General features: G+C 40.4%; 1 protein-coding gene across 3 annotated transcripts in view; it reads right to left on the bottom strand.

The window, feature by feature from the left end:
- LOC126412647 (solute carrier family 12 member 8) overlaps positions 1-22,833 on the bottom strand; it is a 200,744-nt gene that overhangs the window by 67,923 nt on the left and 109,988 nt on the right. For all 3 annotated transcript variants that reach the window (XM_050082350.1, XM_050082358.1, XM_050082341.1), the window contains exons 7-8: positions 11,365-11,465; positions 503-636 (exon numbers count right to left, since the gene is read on the bottom strand). In XM_050082350.1, the coding sequence (XP_049938307.1) occupies positions 503-636; positions 11,365-11,465 (235 nt within the window). The remainder of the gene's footprint in view (positions 1-502; positions 637-11,364; positions 11,466-22,833) is intronic.

Raw genomic sequence — 22,833 nt, 5'->3', positions numbered from 1 at the left:
CAACATAATTTGTAGATTAAATTATATAATATCCACCTACCACTTTTTCTTCAATTTCTTTGTCCATGAAGGAAACTGCACCTCATCAACATAACAAAGCCATTTTTTTCTCCATTTCAGCACAGAAGTGTGAGATATATATTTTCAGAAGTTCTCCACAATATTCAGTGAAGAGACCATACCAAAAATTTGTGAAATGCATAGATAATTTCCAACAACAGAGTAGAAATGACGTACAGAAACAAACATGCTTGAATATACAGGATTGGCCGAAAGTCACAAAGGGGCAAAAGAGTTATAACTGCACGTAACTTTTTTATTCATTCTTTTCTCCTCTCTTATCTTTCAAAGTATGGCAGAAGATGATTGACCATCCTTGAGTCTATGAAATATACACGGAAATTATTGATAAATAAAAATGTTAATTACACTTCATGACTTTTGGCCAACTTTGTAGCTGTCACTGATATAATAAAAATTTCACATAGCTGTTTCCACTTACCCCTCGTCCTAATATTTGTATGATAGGTATAACATTCTCATTGGCAACTGACTGTAGGACACGTGGTGTACCGTACATTGCCCCCAGGCAGCTGGACATTGAAGACACGTACAAACCAGCTAGCAATAAAACACCTGTAACAATTTCATTCATTGTCAGAAGTGTAAATGATAATACCTTATGGTCAAGCACACAAATGTAACACATACTAGCAAATACTGATCAAAGAAGACCAAGCCATTTTAAAAGAAAGAAAAACTAAATAAACAGAACAATACAGAAATGCCTGACACTGTACCTTCTGTGCTAATGAATGCTGAACATCTGAAATGCTGTGTCAGGCACAAATGCAAAGCACTTTAAAGAAATATGGCAGAAAATTGTTGATCTACCACCATACAACAGTATGTAATACAATTTTTTGTAAAGGAGAACATGGCAATCACTGAAATTTGTTATTTATTTATTTATTATTCATTAATTGGTATTGCACAAATGGAATAGCTTTAAACTTCAAAAAACATAGCTCATTCAGTTTAATAATGTCACAAATATGTTGTCTCCTCTTAACACAGAGTTTAGGATCAGCTACTTTTGCCATCAGAATAATTGCCAACTATATGGAAACAGAAATTAAGTATTACTCATGCTTCATGTATTTTCATTCATTACTGTCCTACAAGATAATACCTGGACTCTTCAGTAAGGCAAAAAGCATTCATTCCACAAAAGAAAGTAAACTGATTTGGTTTTGAAGTTCTAGCAGTAGCAGTGTTTACAGACAAAACTTCAGTAATTAAACTAAACAGACTTACATTTGATGTTCATAAATTTAGATTTTTCAGGCGTCTGTATAGGCACCTGGGAATATTAACCATAGCTCCACAGTACATTCAGTTACTTAGGAAATTTGTCATCAAAATCCACTGCATTTACTCACTGCACAGCTGTCTGACACATTGGAAAAAAATACGTAGACTCTAGAAAAGGTTTTGTCGTAAGTATTATCACTGGTTTTATGTGGCCTACCATGAATTCCTCTCCTGTGCCAGCCTTTTTACCTCAGAGTAGCACTTGCAACCTATGTTCGCAATTATTTGCTGGATACATCCCAATCTCTATGTCTTAACAGATGTCCAATCATCATGTCCCTTCTTGTAAGTGTTTTCCACATATTCCTTTCCTCATCAATTCTGTGCAGTACCTCCTCATTACTCATCTAATCAGTACACCTAATTTTCAACATTCTCCAGTAGAATCACATCTCAAACACATCTATTCTTTTCTGTTTCAGCTTTCCCACAGTCTATGTCTCACTGCTATACAATTCTGTGCTCCAAACATACTTTCTGAGAAATTTATTCCTCTAAGACCTATGTTTGATAGTAGTAGAATTCTAATGGCCAGAAATAACTTTTTCTGCCAGTGCTAGTCTGCTTTTCATGTCCTCCTTGCTCCATCCATCATGTGTTATTTTGTCATCTAGGTAGCAGAATTCCTCAACTTCACACACTTCGTGATCATCAAATATAACGTTATGTCCCTGTTCTCATTTCTGCTACTTTTCGTAACCTTCATCTTTCTACAGTTTACTCTCAGCCCCATATTCTGTACACATTAGACTGTTCATTCCATTCAACAAGTCCTGTAATTCTTCACTTTTACTGAGGACAGCAATGTCATCAGTTTATATTAACAATGATATACTTTCACCTTGAATTTAATCCCACTCTTTTATTTCCATCATAGCTTCTTCGAAGTATGGATTGAACGGCAGGGGTGAAAAACTACATCCCTGTCTCACACCTTTTTTAATCTGTGCTCTCCATTCTTGGTCTTCCACTTCTAATATTCCCACTTGGTTCTTGTACATGTATATCTCTTGTCTTTCTCTATAGCTTACACTTCTTTTTCACAGGATTTCAAACATCTTGCATCATTCAATGTCTAACACATTTTCCATGCCAACAAATCTTACGAAAGTGTCTTGATTCTTCTTCAGTCTTGCTTCCAGTATGAACCGCAATATCAAACTGCCTCTCTGGTGCCTTTACCTTTCCTAAAGGCAAACTGATCTTCGTCTAACAGATCCTCAATTTTCTTTTACATTCTTTTGAATATTATTCTTGTCAGCAACATGGCTGAATGAGCTGTTAAGCAGAATGTGCGATAATTCTTGCGCTTCTCGGCTCTTGCTATCTTGAGAATTGTTTGGATGATGTTTTTCTGAAAGTGTGATGGTATATCGCCCGTCTCATAAATTCTACACACCAATGTGAATAATCATTACAGATTTTCTTGATTCCCTACCATGTTTAAATTCTGCCATTCCATGCCCCGACTTTTAGAACATTATCCTTTCATTGGTTATTCAATCTTTTACTCATGGTCACCTCCCCCCTGGCAGCCCTCTCCTGCAAACGCAACGGAGGACTGGACTGAAATCTTTTGCTGATGGGGAGATTATCATGACACTTTCAATTACAGGCCACATCCTGTGGATATACGCTATATTTCTCTTTAATTCAGTGGTTTCCATTGCCTTCTGCATCCTCATGCCTTTGATCATCGCTGATTCTTCCACTTTTTAGGCCAGTTTCCCACGCCAAGGGCAAGGGAGTGCCTGAACCTCTGTCTACTCCTCTGCCCTCTTTGACATGGTGGCTGGCAGACTGAGTGCGACTTCTCATGTCGGAAGTCTTCGGCTGTCATTGCTGATGATCTTTATTCAAAATTTAAGCAGTGATGGGGTTTGAACCCAGGACAGAGGACATTTTGATTACCAATCAAAGAGGCTATCCCTAGACCATAGGAGCGAAATGAATTCAGTACATTACTGTTTGTAAAAAGTGAAACACTCAGAATCAATGGTCTGCAACATGCCATGATAAGAGGATGTGTAGGACGGCAAACCATAATAAGTGATTTAACTAGCAGATTGGTGATGTGCATGTAGGTCCAATAGTGCCCTTTTTTGTGTGACCAGACGGGTCTGTGTCATGCAATGCTCAGTCAGTGTGGAGTTATCATACAAAATGGAAATGAGTAACCAAGTGCCACTATGCCTCACATCCATCACAGGTTTGAATCTCGGCATGTGAGAGCTTTTGAAGAGGGCCGAATGATTGTCATCTGGGAGACATGTCTGTCATTCTGTGACACTGCAGCTCATGCACAACGTGCTGCTTCAATAGCACGGCGTATCTGGAACCAATGGAGAGAAGAAGACAGCACTGCATCAACAGGCTACTGGATGACACAATGTGACCACAGCATAAGATGACTGCCATCTTGTCTGCTTGACTGTAATGGACAGAACATCTTCCACCACAGTGTTGGCGCAACATTGGAGCACTGCAACCTGTCGGCGTCGATGGTTCAATGGCATCTTCTGCAGGCTGAAATTGTGGCAAGCATGTCATTGCTTTGGCTTCCATTGACCAGAACCCACCAATGCCGCAGAGTGCAATGGGTGTGTGAACACCGACATGGCATGCTGAGTGGCTTCAACTTGTCCTACAGTGATGGCTGCATATGTATTTAACAACGCCATGGTGAAAACAGTCAGCACACTGTATTGTTGAGCAGCATAGCAGACAAATGCCAAGTGAAGTGCGATGGTTTGATGCAACATTGCCTATAACACGTGATCTCACCTCCTACTTTTTCAGGGCATTCTGAACAGCTACACTACATCAGGGAGGTTTACCAGCCCAAGACACTGCCCCTCCTCTGTTTAGCTGTGACCAAGTTTTGCAGGGCAAGTCAAATCACAGTGATTTTTGAGTGTCGCATGGCATATTATTATTCTGTTGTTCTGTTCATTCTTGAGTCAGTGTGCTTGTATGACTCTCCTCATCATCCACAGTGCCCCTACTATTTTTGTTGGTCGTTACATGAGCAGAATCAGTTATGATTTGCATCACCGATATCTTGCTGAGTTATAAGATTTTTACCATCCATAATCTGTTTGTACTCATTCATGACAGCATTCATGTGTTGTAGTTGAGGGGATGGATTCAGTACTATTAACTGTTCCCTAAGGGTTGATTTGATGACATCAGCAATCATTCTCATGATGTTATTTAGCTGCATCTATTTTTTTGTATGTGTGGGCTGTTTAACCACACTGAGGACGACCATTCATTGGTTGAGAAGCCAAGACCCAGAGTAGAAGAATGTAGAGTGCATGGCAATGTTCCCCAGATTGTTTGACATAGCTTTTGGATGATTTGTGGTTTGAAAGTTATAGAAATATCATAAATGCAATACTAAAAGGCGAATTATTAGTTAAATAAAAATTCTTTTTAATATACGAGGGCCATTCAGAAAGTAACCTCCGGTTGATTTAAAAAAATACACCAAGTTAAATAAAAATATTTTAATATATACATCTTACAACTACATCTTTGCACTATTTTTCTACATGGTCTCCATAGCGATTGAGGCACTTATCGTATCTCTTCACAAGCTTTGAAATTCCTTCTGCATAAAAATCACCCGCTTGTGCCTGGAGCCAGCCTGTGACCGCATCTTTGAGCTCTTCGTCGTCATCAAACCGCTGTGACCCGAGCCATTTCTTCAAATGCATAAAGAGGTGATAATCACTTGGCGCCAGGTCTGGGCTGTAAGGTGGATGGTTGATAACGTCCCACTTGAAGGACTCAAGAAGGGCCGTTGTTCTGCGAGCAGAGTGAGGACGGGCGTTATCGTGCAAAAAAACGATACCGGAAGTCAGCACACCACAGCGTTTGTTCTGTATAGCCCGTCGTAACTTTTTTATTGTTTCACAGTACACGTCTTGATTAATGGTCGTACCACGTTCCATGAATTCAACCAACAACACCCCTTTGGCATCCCAAAACACCGTTGCCATCAGTTTTCTGGCAGAAAAATCTTGCGAGGCTTTTCTTGGTTTGGTAGGCGAATTTGAATGTGCCCACATCTTTGATTGTTCTTTTGTCTCAGGGTTCACGTACTTAATCCAGGTTTCGTCACTGGTCACGATTCTGTTTAACAATGGTTCTCCTTCGTCCTCATAACGTGGCAGAAAGTCTAATGCAGAGGCCATTCTTTGAGTTTTGTGGTGGTCGGTAAGAATTTTGGGCACCCATCGTGCACAGAACTTACGGTAACCCAATCTTGCTGTCACTATCTCATACAAGAGAGTCTTAGAAATCTGTGGAAAACCAGTAGACAACTCCGACATTGAGAAACGTCGATTTTCACGAACTTTTGCATCAACTGTCTGAACGAGTTCGTCAGTCACCAATGATGGTCTACCACTCCTCTCTTCATCATGAACGTTTTCTTGTCCACTTTTAAATAAACGTACCCATTCACGGACAACTCCTTCACTCATAACTCTTGGTCCGTACACGGCACAAAGCTCACGATGAATAGCTGCTGCAGAATATCCTTTGGCTGTAAAAAACCTTATGACAGCACGCACTTCACATTTGGCGGGGTTTTCTATTGCAGCACACATTTCAAACTGCCACAAAAACTAAACTAGCGCAGGTACGACGTTCACTCGACCACGGCTTGATGCCGGCTGACCTGTTGAGTGCGTGAACGCACAGACGGCGTCGCTACTCCCCCCACAACCCGCACTGTGACCAATCGGAGGTTACTTTCTGAACCGCCCTCGTATATGTTTTTAAATTGGTCTAAGAAGTACAAAACAGTTTATCCTAGCCCCATGATTCCTAACCATATAAAAAAAGTCCTGAATATATGGGACTGTGCATTTTTAATAGCTATGAAATAACTTGTAGGTTTTAAAATGAAAAATGTGGGCCACATGTAATAGATAACAGTAGGGAGGTGAAGTACTCATGCATCAATTACATAATGCTTGCGCTCCACAACTTTAATTTTAAATCTTACAAGTATTTTCATAGTTACTGAAAATTCACAAATTTTCAGAACTATCTGGATTGGGTCAGGAATCTGAATGGGGCTAGAAGAAATTCCTTTATATTTATTAGTCCAATTTAAAAATGTGATATACTAAAAATTCATTTTTATTTAAGTAATTATTTTCTGATTTCTAATCTTGTGTATGAGAAATTTTTCAATCAATTTAAAGTAAAACATTTTGATGATTTTACATCTAAGACATGAGGTAAATTTCAGGTTTTTTCTCTTCATCTGTGTCAACCATTATACTGCTTCCTCCCAGGTTAATATTGTAAAAAGACTGTGAAAGTAAAAATTAGAGAGTTGAGCTCACATGTAGGACTACCAGTAATCAGTCATACTGTGAACCATTCACAACTGGAACAGAAAAAGGGGGAAATGGCAGTGGTACACACAATACTCTCTACCACACACCAGACAAGAAAGCGAGTTGATATAGCACTGTCATACAGTTATGAGCTATGGTGAAAGTTCCAAGGCTCTACTAGTGCATTGGTAAGTTAGTTTAAAATCAACTGCAAAATTTGTACTGAGCAGAGAAACAGACAAGAAAGCTACCTAATAAAAACATAATAAAAAATGATTGTCACCTCTTTCTTGTGAGTCTAATTTTGACACACAAGTTGCTCTTGTGTATCATATAGGAATTCTCCAACAGAATTAAAAACACCCTAAACCTAACTATGCATGGTTACTTCTTACTGTTTGGGGGGGACAGACAAACTATGCCAGTGTCCGAAATTAGAGTAACAAATGGAAATTTTAGAACGTTGGATTTCTTTTACCACAAAACAGTGTAAACAGGAGATAATAAAGTAGAAACAATGTAAAGAACACAGAATGTCATCAACTGCAACATGCATAACGGTAGACAAAAATGTTCTTCATTTTTATTTTTATTTACTTATTTTATTTTTTTTCAACTTAATGGATTTGCACAAACATTCTGACAACTGGTTAATGTGTTCAGTATGGGGTGTGACCACCTCTGGCATCAATACAGACCTGACAACGAAGGGACATGCTGTGAATGATGTCATCAGTCTCATGTTGATGCAATACTGCCCATTCTTCCTGCAGACCAACTCCCAAGTCTTGGAGAGTGGTTGGTGGATGCTGACGTGATGCAATATGCCTCCCTAGTGCATCCCAGACACGCTCTACAGTATTCAAATTGGTAGAGTGAGCAGGCCATGCCATGTTTCCCAAAACAAATCAATCACCTGGGATCCCAAGATCTCCTCAAGGTATCTCACAGCAGTTAAATCTTGCTGATTTACCAATACAATTTCATGAAGAAGTGTCTGAGTGGTCAACATAATCCCTGGCCACACCATTAGGGATCCTCCTCGGTATCGGTCCCTTTGCACAATATTTGTGTCCCGAAATCATGTTCCACATGCGCTCCAGATGAGAATCTGTTGAGAATCACTCTCCAGACCAAATCGGGACTCATCTGTGAAAAGAACATTGGCCCACTGCTCGACCGTTCAGGTGGCATGTTGACAGCTCCACTCTAGATGTTCCCTTCTGTGAAGTCATGCCAGAGAGAAACATACAGCAGCTCTCTAACAATACAGGCCACTCTGCAGGAGCCTTCTGTACACCATTTGTCTCCATACAACACGTCCACGCGATGTTGCGAGGTCAGATGCCAGTTGTAGTGCAGTAATAAGGTGGTACCGTCATGCCCACACATGGTCGGCCCTGTCTTGGTCCTCAGATACAGTTTCGGTCTCTATAAACTGTCAACTCATTGGAGAAACAACAGAATAATTCACATTAAGCCATCGGGTCCCATCAGTTTGCAATTCTCCTGCTTCCATCTTCATATGGCCCTCCACAGCAGAGAGTATGTAGGCTTCTTCTCTGTGCCATAATGCACCATCTGTGACTGTATACACAGTGTTTGATATGTGCCCTGACATCATTGCTGGAGTGGTTGTCCGTTGATTGCAATGCCATCTACCATGTAGAACATGACTGTCACGACATCTGTTGATAGTTTGTATGATTATATCATGAGGACACAGGATGGAGAAATAGCAGTTTGTTGCTTTAATTTTGGGCACCAGTGTATTTACCATTACTTTACTGTCTAATTCACTTAAAAGAGTTATGAAAAAGTGATAATATGAACAGTTTTAAGATTGGTTGTGCCAGCATTGTTATGTGCTTCCAAAATCAATCAATGTTGTTTAAGATAGTATTTATTAAAGCTATGGCTTGGATTTGATTTTTTTTTTTTTAATCCATGTTTCTGCCTTTTATTACATCTGTAATGTGAGCTTGTATCATGATGTGTACATCCAGTTACTGTTTAGTTGCAGGCAGAGACAATGATTATGTGTGGGTGAGTTGTCCTTGTGAAGGTATGTGTGTTGTCTATTTTAGAAAAAGGCCTTTTGGCCAAAAGTTCGACATGTATGGCAGCCTTTTTGTTGTGTCTGTCTGCGACTCAACATCTTCTCTATATGGTGAGTAGCAATCTTTCCTTTTCATTTATATAATTACAAACAGCAGAGGGCCTGTAACACTTCCCTCGGTAACACCAAATATCACTTCTGTTTGACTTGATGACTTTCCATAAATTACTGTGAACTGTGAGCTTTCTAACAGGAAATCATGAATCCAGCTGCACAACTGAGACAATACTTCACAGGCATGCAATTTAACCAATACTACAATCCAAAGAATGGCTTCACAGGCTTTAAGGTCAAAGGGTTCTTAGCTTATGTAACACCCTTACACTGGCAATTACTGCCAAATATCAGCGAGTTGCTGTAGCTGCTAGCATCCATAGTCAAACTCTTCTTTCTTCATCTTTCATTTCACCCTCTTTGGGGTACGCTGGGTCAATCATTTCTTTGGGCGTTGTTCTTTTCTTAGGGCCCAGTATTTCTTCATTCTTCAGTCAAACTCTTCTATTTGGCAAAAATAATTTAATAACAAAACAAACAATTATGGTGAGCAATAGTGAGTGAGGTCCACCTAAGACTCAAGTTGAAACAAGGCCCCAGGAGTAAACAACATTCCATTACAACTGCTGATAGCCTTGGGAGAGCCAGTCATGACAGACCTCTACCATCTGGTGAGAAAGATGTATGAGACAGGCAAAGTACCCTCAGACTTCCAGAATAATATAATAATTCCAATCCTAAAGAAAGCAGGTGTTGACAGGTGTGAAAATTACTGAATTATCAGTTTAGTAAGTCATGGCTGCAAAATACTAACACAAATTCTTTACAGATGAATGGAAAAACTGGTAGAAGCCGACCTCCGGGAAGATCAGTTTGGATTCCATAGAAATGTTGAAATATGTGAGGCAATACTGACCCTACAACTTATCTTAGAAGCCAGATTAAGGAAAGACAAATCTACATTTCTAGCATTTGTAGATTTAGAGAAAGCTTTTGACAATGTTGACTGAAATACTCTCTTTCAAATTCTGAAAGTGGTATGGGTAAAATACAGGGAGTGAAAGGCTATTTACAATTTGTACAGAAACCGGATGGCAGTTATAAGACTCGAGGTGCAGGAAAGGGAAGCAGTGGTTGGAAAGGCAGTGAGTAGTCTATCCCTGGTGTTATTCAATCTGTACATTGAGCAAGCAGTAAAGAAAACAAAAGAAAAGTTTGGAGTAGGGATTAAAGTCAATGGAGAAGAAATAAAAACTTTGAGGTTTGCCAATGACATTGTAATTCTGTCAGAGACAACAAAGGACTTGGAAGAGCAGTTGAACAGAATGGACAGTGTCTTGAAAGGAGAATATAAGATGAATATCAACAGGAATAAAATGATGATAATGGAATGTAGTCAAATTAAACAAGGTGATGCTGACGGAATTAGACGGGGAAATGAGACACTTAAAGTAATAAATGCGATTTGATATTTGGGGAGCAAAATAAGTGATGATGGTAGAAGTAGAGAGGATATAAAATGTAGACTGGCTATGGCAAGGAAAGCGTTTCTGAAGGAGAAAAATTTGCTAACATTGAGTATACACTTAAGTGTCAGGAAGTCCTTTCTGAAAGTGTCTGTATGGAGTGCAGCCATGTATGGATGTGAAACACGGGCGATAAATAGTTTAGATAAGAAGAGAATACAAACTTTTGAAATTTGGTGCTACAGAAGAATGCTGAAGATTAGATGGATACATTACATAACTAAAGAGTTGGTACTGAATAGAATTGGGGAGAAGAGGAATTTATGGTACAACTTGACCAGAAGAAGGAATCGGATGGTAGGACGCGTTCTGAAGCATCAAGGGATCACCAATTTAGTACTGGAGGGAAGCGTGAAGAGTAAAAATCGTTGAGGGCGACCAAGAGATGAATACACTAAGCAGATTCAGAAGAATTTAAGTTGCAGAAATTACTCAGAGATGAAGGAACTTGCATAGGGTAGAGTAGCATGGAGGGCTCCATTGAACTAGTTTGTCAACTGAAGACCACAACAACAATAACAACAACAACAAGGGGGCAAAAATAATGGTTTGGTGTATGCGAGAATTACTTTCTCACTTAAGTATTACAGGAAATTGATGAGGCACCTGACACATGCTGCTTTTCATTACCCTTTAGCACACAAGAAATCATTAATTCCATCCTTAAGACATGTTCATTATATGTTTACACACTTTTCATTATTCCAGCATCTGTATCAAAGTGAAACTTTATATTTATGAAACAACCAGTTACAATTATATTAAAATAACAGACATTCGCTTGCATAGAAAAAATCAAGTCAGTAGCTTACGAGTCTGTAGTGGCCAGCTCCATTGGTTAGTTGAAGCAGAGAATCATAGTACCCCTAAGCAAAAGTTCCACAGTGCACAATCTCATACCAACATAGTTATAGGGGCTGTAGATGTAGAAATTTGCAGCAAGGATTTAGAAATAATATTTAAGAAATGAACTGGGCTTAAAAATTTTACTTACTAACAACAGAAACTTTAGAGGCAATCATGAAGTCTGTGAGTAAAACATAGCGTTGACATGTTGATCCCAGGAACAGCACAAAAATCAGATAGAGAAGTGTCCTGTAGGCAAATGAAAAATATTAGTTAATAATGGACACATTATCATCTCCAATTTAAATAAATAAAAAATACATGCAAGTTTCCATAAAACAGGTATATTCAATTCTGAACATGAAAGTGTACAACACAAATGAACGATTATTAAAGTATGGAAAAATAATTAATAAGTAAAGCAACAGTTTCAAAATTATGGGTGTGAATGTCGACGGGAGTTTAAACTGGGGGAAAAACTGAAGCTTGTTACACAACTCTGTTCTGCCACTCTTGCACTCTGTGCAATTGCGAGCATTGACAGAAACAAATCAGCAAGTTAAATACTTTGCTTCTTTCCATTAAATAACAGCTTATGGAATTAAATCCTGGAATATCTCAACTTTAGGGAAGAACACTTTCATAGCACAAAAGGATATAATAATAAGACAGGTATTCATTTATATGACTGCCTTCTAAATAATTATTTAACAAGTTAGATACGGTGCATCAACTGCAACATTACAGTGTGTGTACTGTAATATAACAGACAATAAACACACAATATAGAATACAATACCCGTTTTTAATGTACTATATGATACACGGATGCGAGTACTGTAATGTCGTATTACTACCATTCACATATTGTCATTCATCAAGTTAACAAATTTTTAATTATGCAATACAGCTAATTTCAGAATGACAATGTTAATTCCATTTACTATTATACTCCACAATGTAACAAAAAACCAGGTGAACTAATATGACCAACTCTGAAATAAGATCTTGTGACACTGTTACAAACTGAAACAAATATGAAATTAAAAAATAATTTACAGCCTTATGAAAGTAATTGTTTGCAGACCACATTACGAAAAATTTCACACAGAAAACAAATGTTGTCAGAATGCAGTGTGTGTCAAACATTTTCTGCCCTTTTGCAAAGCCCATTGCTGTCCTTGAATGCATGTATACAACTTCCTGTTATAGGTTTATTAGCTTCAGTAGGGACCTGCATAAATGTTATATTCCAGCATTCCAGTTTTACAAGCAACTTTGTGAGGAGGCCAACCATAACTCAGAGACATCGTAAATAACAGTAATAGCACTCAACACTCGATAACCATTCAAATTATCATAAAAATTATGACAATTATAAAAATCCAAAAGCCACACAGCTGCATGAAGGAGCTTTATTCATAACCATTGGTTTCACATCAATATAGACGAATCTTGAGCTTTATAATAGCTACATTTCCATACTGCAGATGGACAGTTACAGAGCTCCAGCTTTGGGGAAGTTGTCCAAATTAAGAGTCAAACCACATTGGTGGACTGTCATAATAACATTGAGTACAACTGAAAGATGCTTGTCAAAATGTAGCATGAATTTTGAACCAGCCAGGCCAGATAACATACCAAAGGGCATATTGTAAGATCTGATAGACACCAGGTGCATAAAACCAATATAAATAAAACTTAAAATCCCATGTGATGTGTGTACTCCTGCCATCATTCTAAGAGACCAATGTGGCGCAAGCAGCCTGTGGAGGCTAGTAATACACTGGCTTTGGTTTTTGGTGACTAGAATGATATCTGCTCTACTGTTTGCAGGTGATCTGCTAACTGGAACTACCGGTATGTAATCAGATTTTATTTCAATATCTGTGAATTTAGGCTACGGAATGCTGTGTGTGTGTGTGTGTGTGTGTGTGTGTGTGTGTGTTATTCAATATATTTAATATTTGTGGGCACACCAGCATCATCAAAGTCTCTGCTCAGAAAACTCAAGGGACAGAAGGGAATAATTGTGTGGATGAGAGACAAGACAGTTTGGTTTAGAACTTGTGACCATATGGGTGTGTTTTATGATGCTGTGCAAATGAAGTATTATTGCTACACCATCATGTTGTACATTCACACATCATGTGGTATATTCCCTGCACCCACTAGGAGAATTTACTGCATGTTTAATTACTAGCCCATTAATGGGATGAAATGTTCCATATCAGGTCACAATGTTAACACTGTCCAATGTGCTACACCTTGGGAGAAGGATAATTAGGCAGAAGAAGAGCCCACAGAAGCTGCACAAATCCACTGGGCACTTCTGCAACATACACTTCACTGCTAATAGGACTAAATAACAGTGGTTATGCAAGTTAACCCCTTACAACTTACTTCACATAAAGGATACAGCATATGGTACATCAGCCATAGTTTTGTTGCTATATTGCCTATGATATATTCAGTGCTAAGCTGGCTGAAACTCAATACGGCAGATCTTACTCTTTAGAAACTTTTTGCAAACACTCTTTAGAGTACAAGTAGTGCAAGCAATGGTATTTACACTTTTACAAGATATTGCTGGATGTCACATGGATTTATACAGATAAGTAACTGGAGAGTGTGAGTGGAGTTGGGAATGTGTAGAGTGAAAAATAGCCCCACAAACTAATTTCCTGTGATCTGTTCTATTATTTGTGTGTGTCAAATAAATGTCTGCAGACACAGTTATGAAACTGACAATAAGGCCTACATTCTCTCTGTGTGTGACACAAAGAAATGGATCTAGTGCTGGCAGTAGTATTACAAATTGTGACAGCTGCCACAATATCAACTTATGCCACAGCAGGACAAGCACCAGAAAGAGCAAGAAATGCAGTATCATCAGACATTTGAACAGAATGATCTCCTGCTTAATTAATAGCAGTATCAGTTTCAATGGATCCACAATCTGTTTATCTGGGCCAAAGCATTTTACTTTTCTTTTATCATACAAGCTCAACCCCCTAGTAGACTCCTTGCTCTTATCTTCCACAGAAGCATGTTTTTCTCAAGTGCTTACTTTTGCAGTCAGACCCATCCAATGCATCAGAACTGGTGGTTCCTTCTCACCTGAGGATGAATGGCAGACAATGGCAGGCTTGTAATACTATGGCAGGAGATGGATGTGAGTACATGCTGCAAGGCAGTCTTGCACCTTAGCACAAGGTGCCGCTCATTGCTGAGATTACATGGGATACAGCTTGGGTAACTACGCCTCTTAGAACTGGATCTAATGTCCTTAAAAATCCAGGTTGTCAGAGAGTTTGGTTATGTTGGTCACTGGGAGCTCCAACACTACACTTGTAATGAAGCCCCTCAAGAAAATAGCTGGAAAGTTACAAAATAAGGCCAGTGAGCAATCAGTATGTTTGCTTGGAAAGGTCTTGTCCTCAATGTGGAGGATGTTCTGCCAGCAGCTCCTGAGCACGATGAATGCTGATGGCTGAAAAATTGCAGCTCATGTTGGTATAAAAGATGCTTGGCACATGGGTTCAAAGGTTATCCTCGGCTCCTTTCAATGGCTAGCTAAATAAGTTAAGACAGCTATCCCCTCAAGTAATGCAGAAATATGCTTCTGGACTTGGAGCATTGTTCCCATTACTAACAGTTTGGAGCCAAATGGATGGCTTAAACCAGATTCTCAGAACATTCAAAAGCAATCTTAAATGTGGTTTTTTGTACTATCCTGGTGAGTTGAAAATTGTAGGGGCCCCACCTTAATATGTCAGATGTACATTACCAGAGTATATGTGGCACAGAAATATGGTTGTTCTGCATTAAGGAAATCCCCTCCATAGATCCAGTGATCAATTCAAGATGTATTCAGAGAGAGAGGTAGATCAGCCACATTAAGTACAAATATGAACATTCATCCTCTTAAGGCACAAGCGGGAAATGTTAGTACAGTATTAGTTACCTGAAGGTACTTACAGTGGTCAAAATCAGTCTAATGTGTCATCAGCAATAATGCCCATGTAATTAGGAACATAATGCTGACAGAAACCCAAAGCGCATATAAATGAAATCTTGTATTCAGTCTGGAAATAAATTACATGGCAGGCTCCTTTAACTGTGGTTGAAGAAATGGGAACCATTGCAAGTATTCACTACGTTGTCACTGATGGAACTATATAATCTCTAGAGGGGAAGTTATGTAAGGGGAGTACCTAGGGGATAGCATCTCTGCCTTTTATCAACAGATATACTGTTCATTTGAAACTAACAGTGAACCTGAGCCAGGAGACAGTGTGGTTCACCTCTACTGTTGAAAAGCCATGTACAATCCACATAAGGTCAAAACAGATGCAGAAGGGGAGGAGTCTACTAATCACCAGTAATTCAAACATATAAGGAACATTGATACCCCAAAGAGAAATGGTGCAAGGTGGATGTGCTATTAGGCAGTGATTTCTGAGATACTGTTCGAACAATATTAGGAAATACCAACTTTAAAACAACTTTGCAGTATACATTGTACAGAATTGGACTTTAAAACAATCAAATAAACTCTAACAAGGAGAGGGTGTGGGCATCGAGGATGGGGATGAGTATCTGAGAACAAACAGAATGATGACATAGTTTAAAATGCAACCTATCTTACCCAACAGCTGTTCACTCTAGTGGCTCTTCAGAAAATGCATGAGGTGGATTTACTTACCATCCATTAAAATGGCCTCAGTTTTCAAAACAGAATGATACCACAGTGAGTATGGGGCCACACTAGTATGCTGAGAGACATGGGGTTGTTACCGGGATAAAGCAATTTTTTTTACACATTTTTTTTTTTTTCTTTCTCTGTTTTAACATTTGACTAACAACTGATAACCACCTTCATTACGTTGGTTAAAAAGCATATGACTAAGGGATGAAAAACAAATTTATTTATTATGCTACAATTTAAAATTTTTACAGTGATAATCATGATAGAAACACTGAAAACATAAACTGTTCTTGTACCGTGATCATTATTCAGAAATGACATCTGCCATAGTAGAATTTAAGGGGAAATTTATGCCACTAACATTCAGCAATATACTAGTTTCATATGCTAAGTCTGTAGTCATACATCGGCTTCTAACCTAAATTCAGTGATCTTCTCCATTATTTTCAGTTGTGTTCACTAATGCATTTAGTTGCTGACAAAAATAAGATTATCCCATAACTTGCATCAAATCCAAGATTGTAATAGTGTCAGTGTAACACAATATACACTGGCTACCTCACCATTCTATTGAATGGTGCCACTTCAAAGAATGACAATTCATCTCAAACAATTCCTCCAAAATTACGTACATCAAGACTCAGTATTAGCCCTACTGCTCTTTAAGCTTTACATTGCTGATATGTCAGAAACAGTTTGTAAGAAATTTGCTTATACTAGTACTGGGCCACAGCAATTTCTTTTTAGTTCTTTCCTTTCAGCTACTTGCCCCCTCCCCCCTCCACACCTTCTCTCATGTCCTCCGTCTAAACTGCAACACTTCACTATCTGCCACTCCCACCATACTATCCCTCTCCCTCCCTGCCCCAGCCTACTCCTTACCCCCACCCAGTCGCCACTCCCATCATGCATTGGTGCTGCTGCTCGCAGTGTGGTTTCAGTTCTCTAAGACTGCACACACTGCGCAAAGTGTGTGTGTGTGTGTGTGTGTGTGTGTGTGTGTGTTTGTGTGTTTGTGTGTGTGTGTGTGTGTGTGTGTGTGTGTGTGTGTGTGTGTGTGTGTCTACTGCTGACAAAGGCCTTAATGGCTGAAAGCTATACTTGTGTGAAATTTTTTGGTGTGCCTATCGCGACTCAGCGTCTCCGCTATAAGGTGAGTAGCAACTTTCCTTCTCTGGTATCGTTACATTCCATCCTGGATTTTCCATTGTTTTATTTATTTCTCAACATAGTCACCCTAGTGGTGAACACATTTCACCCAATGAGAGAACAGTTTGTTGATACTGGCACTGTAAAATGTCTAACTTTGTTGATGGAGCCACACTCCCACCTCTGCTGGCACTGCTTCATGTCTATCAGAGTGAAGTCCTCAAAGGTGTTCTTTAAGTTTTGGAAACAGACGAAAATTGGATGGGACCAAGTTGGGCGTGTATGGAAGATGGTCAATGGCAGTGAACACAAGGTGTTTAATTGTTGCAGCACACATGTGCTGCAACAATTGTCATGCTGAAGGACAGGGTGCTCCATGTGTGGATGAACTCTTCAATTTCATGATTTCGATTACAGCATGTTGTTTCTCATGCAGTGACATAGCTACATTACACACCATCATGTTACACACTACAATTTGGAGCCCTCTAGTAATAGAGGGTTGCTACGTGCATCAGTGAAGCAGAAAAGTCAACTGAATAATATGCATGACATGTAATACCTCGACAGTTATTAGTTGGTTGGTTGGGGGAAGGGGACAAAACAGTGAGGTCATCAGTCCCATCAGAGTAGAGAAGGATTGGAAAGGAAGTCAGCCCTGCACTTTCAAAGGAAACATCCTTTGAAAGCGATTTCGGGAAATCACGGAAAACCTAATTCATGATGGACGGACGCGAGTTTGAAATGTCATCCTCCTGAATGCAAGTCTGGTGTGCTAACCACTGCACAACCTCGCTTGGTCAACTGTTACCGAGAACAGAACAAAATAATTTGGAGGCCTTACTTTTTAACACACCATCATAATACAAGACATAGCAGAAATAACATTAGTTGTGGCATTGTAGAGTTGCACTATAAAACACTGCAGGCAATATGTCATCTGCTCAGGGCTACAGACTTTTCAAAAAGTTTCTCGATTTATAGAGACTAGGCATATTGCCTAACTGAAACACAGTGGCTGCCTTGTAATGAAAATCCTGTATTGTAATGTAGCTAGTAATAAAACAGTTCTGGTGTGCATTTAAAAATTTGGACGTATGCTCAGACACACAGATCAATATCTTGATATCTCTCATTATCCTCTTAAGAGATGCCATTTAGGTACACTTTAAGAGCTTGAAAAAAGTATTTTCTATACTGTTATGATATCTTTTCTCCATATGTTTCAGCAGTTTAGCATACACTTGCAACTGAAAGTGATGAGTTTGCTACTTGTGGATCACGTCTGCAGATGACCATCACCAATTCAATATTAATTCATAAATTTCGGGCGTATTATAGTATTTGAGAGTTGTAGCATCGCGTTTTAGTGCCTGAATAGTGTAAATTCGCGTAGTCGTTTGTCTACTGTTTTTGTTTTTGAACGGCCAGTGTCGGTTGGTCACAGTCAGTGTGCTCCCTGCCGCCGTTGGATAAGCAGCTGAGCAGCAAGTCGTATACTCCTAGCTAACTCGTTTGTTACATAGTTTAATTCTTAATTTCTTTGCGTGTTTTTGGTACTTGCATTGTTTAATTCATAAATTTCGGGTGTATTATAGTATTTGAGAGTTGTAGCATCGCGTTTTAGTGCCTGAATAGTGTAAATTCGCGTAGTCGTTTGTCTACTGTTTTTGTTTTTGAACGGCCAGTGTCGGTTGGTCACAGTCAGTGTGCTCCCTGCCGCCGTTGGATAAGCAGCTGAGCAGCAAGTCGTATACTCCTAGCTCACTCGTTTGTTACATAGTTTAATTCTTAATTTCTTTGCGTGTTTTTGGTACTTGCATTGTTTAATTCATAAATTTCGGGCGTATTATAGTATTTGAGAGTGTAGCATCGCGTTTTAGTACCTGAATAGTGTGATTTCGCTTAGTCTCCTTCCACCGCCGAGCAGTGTCAGCAGTGCGCAAGTAGCAGCATTACTGCATTTACTAGGCAATCTTGTATTTTAATAACCGTTTAAATTTTGTCGATTTGTTTGCGCTCTCTGTAGATTAGTTCAGACGTTTTTTGCAAAACAGTTTTTAGCATGGATAGGGACTGCAACTGCTGTGTTCGGATGCAGGCTGAGTTGGCATCCCTTCGCTCCCAGCTTCAGGCAGTGTTGGCTTCGGTCACACAGCTTGAGGCTGTTGCCAATGGGCATCACTGTGGGGGTCCGGATGGGGGTTTGTCGGGGACAGCCAGCTCGTCCCACGCATCCCCTGATCGGACTACGACTGTGGTTGCCCGGGATACTGCCCGCATTGAGGCTAATCCCTCACCTGTGGTAGAGTGGGAGGTCGTTTCAAGGGTGGCAGGGGGCGAAAGACATTCCGGAGGGCTGTACGGAAAGCCTCTCCAGTTTGTCTGACGAACCGGTTTCAGGCTCTGTCTCAGGCTGATACTGATCTTCGGCCTGACATGGCTGCTTGTCCTGTTCCAGAGGTTGCCCCTCAGTCTGCAAGATCCGGGCAGTTGCAGAGGGTGGGCTTACTGGTAGTTGGGAGCTCCGACGTCAGGCGCATAATGGGGCCCCTTAGGGAAATGGCAGCAAGAGAGGGGAAGAAAACCAATGTGCACTCCGTGTGCATACCGGGGGGAGTCATTCCAGATGTGGAAAGGGTCCTTCCGGATGCCATGAAGGGTACAGGGTGCACCCATCTGCAGGTGGTCGCTCATGTCGGCACCAACGATGTGTGTCGCTATGGATCGGAGGAAATCCTCTCTGGCTTCCGGCGGCTATCTGATTTGGTGAAGACTGCCAGTCTCGCTAGCGGGATGAAAGCAGAGCTCACCATCTGCAGCATCGTCGACAGGACTGACTGCGGACCTTTGGTACAGAGCCGAGTGGAGGGTCTGAATCAGAGGCTGAGACGGTTCTGCGACCGTGTGGGCTGCAGATTCCTCGACTTGCACCATAGGGTGGTGGGGTTTCGGGTTCCGCTCGATAGGTCAGGAGTCCACTACACGCAACAAGCGGCTACACGGGTAGCAGGGGTTGTGTGGCGTGGGCTGGGCGGTTTTTTAGGTTAGATGGCCTTGGGCAAGTACAGAAAGGGCAACAGCCTCAACGGGTGCGGGGCAAAGTCAGGACATGCGGGGACCAAGCAGCAATCGGTATTGTAATTGTCAACTGTCGAAGCTGCGTTGGTAAAGTACCGGAACTTCAAGCACTGATAGAAAGCACCGAAGCTGAAATCGTTATAGGTACAGAAAGCTGGCTTAAGCCAGAGATAAATTCTGCCGAAATTTTTACAAAGGTACAGACGGTGTTTAGAAAGGATAGAGTGCATGCAACCGGTGGTGGAGTGTTCGTCGCTGTTAGTAGTAAGTTATCCTGTAGTGAAGTAGAAGTGGATAGTTCCTGTGAATTATTATGGGTGGAGGTTACACTAAACAACCGAACTAGGTTAATAATTGGCTCCTTTTACCGACCTCCCGACTCAGCAACATTAGTGGCAGAACAACTGAGAGAAAATTTGGAATACATTTCACATAAATTTTCTCAGCATGTTATAGTCTTAGGTGGAGATTTCAATTTACCAGATATAGACTGGGACACTCAGATGTTTAGGACGGGTGGTAGGGACAGAGCATCGAGTGACATTATACTGAGTGCACTATCTGAAAATTACCTCGAGCAATTAAACAGAGAACTGACTCGTGGAGATAACATCTTGGATATACTGATAACAAACAGACCCGAACTTTTCGACTCTGTATGTACAGAACAGGGAATCAGTGATCATAAGGCCGTTGCAGCATCCCTGAATATGGAAGTTAATAGGAATATAAAAAAAGGGAGGAAGGTTTATCTGTTTAGCAAGAGTAATAGAAGGCAGATTTCAGACTACCTAACAGATCAAAACGAAAATTTCTGTTCCGACACTGACAATGTTGAGTGTTTATGGAAAAAGTTCAAGGCAATCGTAAAATGCGTTTTAGACAGGTACGTGCCGAGTAAAACTGTGAGGGACGGGAAAAACCCACCGTGGTACAACAACAAAGTTAGGAAACTACTGCGAAAGCAAAGAGAGCTCCACTCCAAGTTTAAACGCAGCCAAAACCTCTCAGACAAACAGAAGCTAAACGATGTCAAAGTTAGCGTACGGAAGGCTATGCGTGAAGCGTTCATTGAATTCGAAAGTAAAATTCTATGTACCGACTTGACAGAAAATCCTAGGAAGTTCTGGTCTTACGTTAAATCAGTAAGTGGCTCGAAACAGCATATCCAGACACTCCGGGATGATGATGGCATTGAAACAGAGGATGACACGCGCAAAGCTGAAATACTAAACACCTTTTTCCAAAGCTGTTTCACAGAGGAAGACCGCACTGCAATTCCTTCTCTAAATCCTCGCACAAACGAAAAAATGGCTGACATCGAAATAAGTGTCCAAGGAATAGAAAAGCAACTGGAATCACTCAATAGAGGAAAGTCCACTGGACCTGATGGGATACCAATTCGATTCTACACAGAGTACGCGAAAGAACTTACCCCCCTTCTAACAGCCGTGTACCGCAAGTCTCTAGAGGAACGGAGGGTTCCAAATGATTGGAAAAGAGCACAGGTAGTCCCAGTCTTCAAGAAGGGTCGTCGAGCAGATGCGCAAAACTATAGACCTATATCTCTGACGTCGATCTCTTGTAGAATTTTAGAATGTTTTTTGCTCGCGTATCATGTCATTTCTGGAAACCCAGAATCTACTATGTAGGAATCAACATGGATTCCGGAAACAGCGATCGTGTGAGACCCAACTCGCTTTATTTGTTCATGAGACCCAGAAAATATTAGATACCGGCTCCCAGGTAGATGCTATTTTTCTTGACTTCCGGAAGGCGTTCGATACAGTTCCGCACTGTCGCCTGATAAACAAAGTAAGAGCCTACGGAATATCAGACCAGCTGTGTGGCTGGATTGAAGAGTTTTTAGCAAACAGAACACAGCATGTTGTTATCAATGGAGAGACGTCTACAGACGTTAAAGTAACCTCTGGCGTGCCACAGGGGAGTGTTATGGGACAATTGCTTTTCACAATATATATAAATGACCTAGTAGATAGTGTCGGAAGTTCCATGCGGCTTTTCGCGGATGATGCTGTAGTATACAGAGAAGTTGCAGCATTAGAAAATTGTAGCGAAATGCAGGAAGATCTGCAGCGGATAGGCACTTGGTGCAGGGAGTGGCAACTGACCCTTAACATAGACAAATGTAATGTATTGCAAATACATAGAAAGAAGGATCCTTTATTGTATGATTATATGATAGCGGAACAAACACTGGTAGCAGTTACTTCTGTAAAATATCTGGGAGTATGCGTGCGGAACGATTTGAAGTGGAATGATCATATAAAATTAATTGTTGGTAAGGCGGGTACCAGGTTGAGATTCATTGGGAGAGTGCTTAGAAAATGTAGTCCATCAACAAAGGAGGTGGCTTACAAAACACTCGTTCGACCTATACTTGAGTATTGCTCATCAGTGTGGGATCCGTACCAGATCGGTCTGATGGAGGAGATAGAGAAGATCCAAAGAAGAGCGGCGCGTTTCGTCACAGGGTTATTTGGTAACCGTGATAGCGTTACGGAGATGTTTAATAAACTCAAGTGGCAGACTCTGTAAGAGAGGCGCTCTGCATCGCGGTGTAGCTTGCTCGCCAGGTTTCGAGAGGGTGCGTTTCTGGATGAGGTATCGAATATATTGCTTCCCCCTACTTATACCTCCCGAGGAGATCACGAA

The sequence above is a fragment of the Schistocerca serialis genome, chromosome 1, assembly GCF_023864345.2.
Source record: "Schistocerca serialis cubense isolate TAMUIC-IGC-003099 chromosome 1, iqSchSeri2.2, whole genome shotgun sequence".
In the NCBI taxonomy this organism is placed as follows: Eukaryota; Metazoa; Arthropoda; class Insecta; order Orthoptera; family Acrididae; genus Schistocerca; species Schistocerca serialis.
Note: the sequence above shows the minus strand (reverse complement) of the source record. Positions and strands in the feature narration are given on the sequence as shown.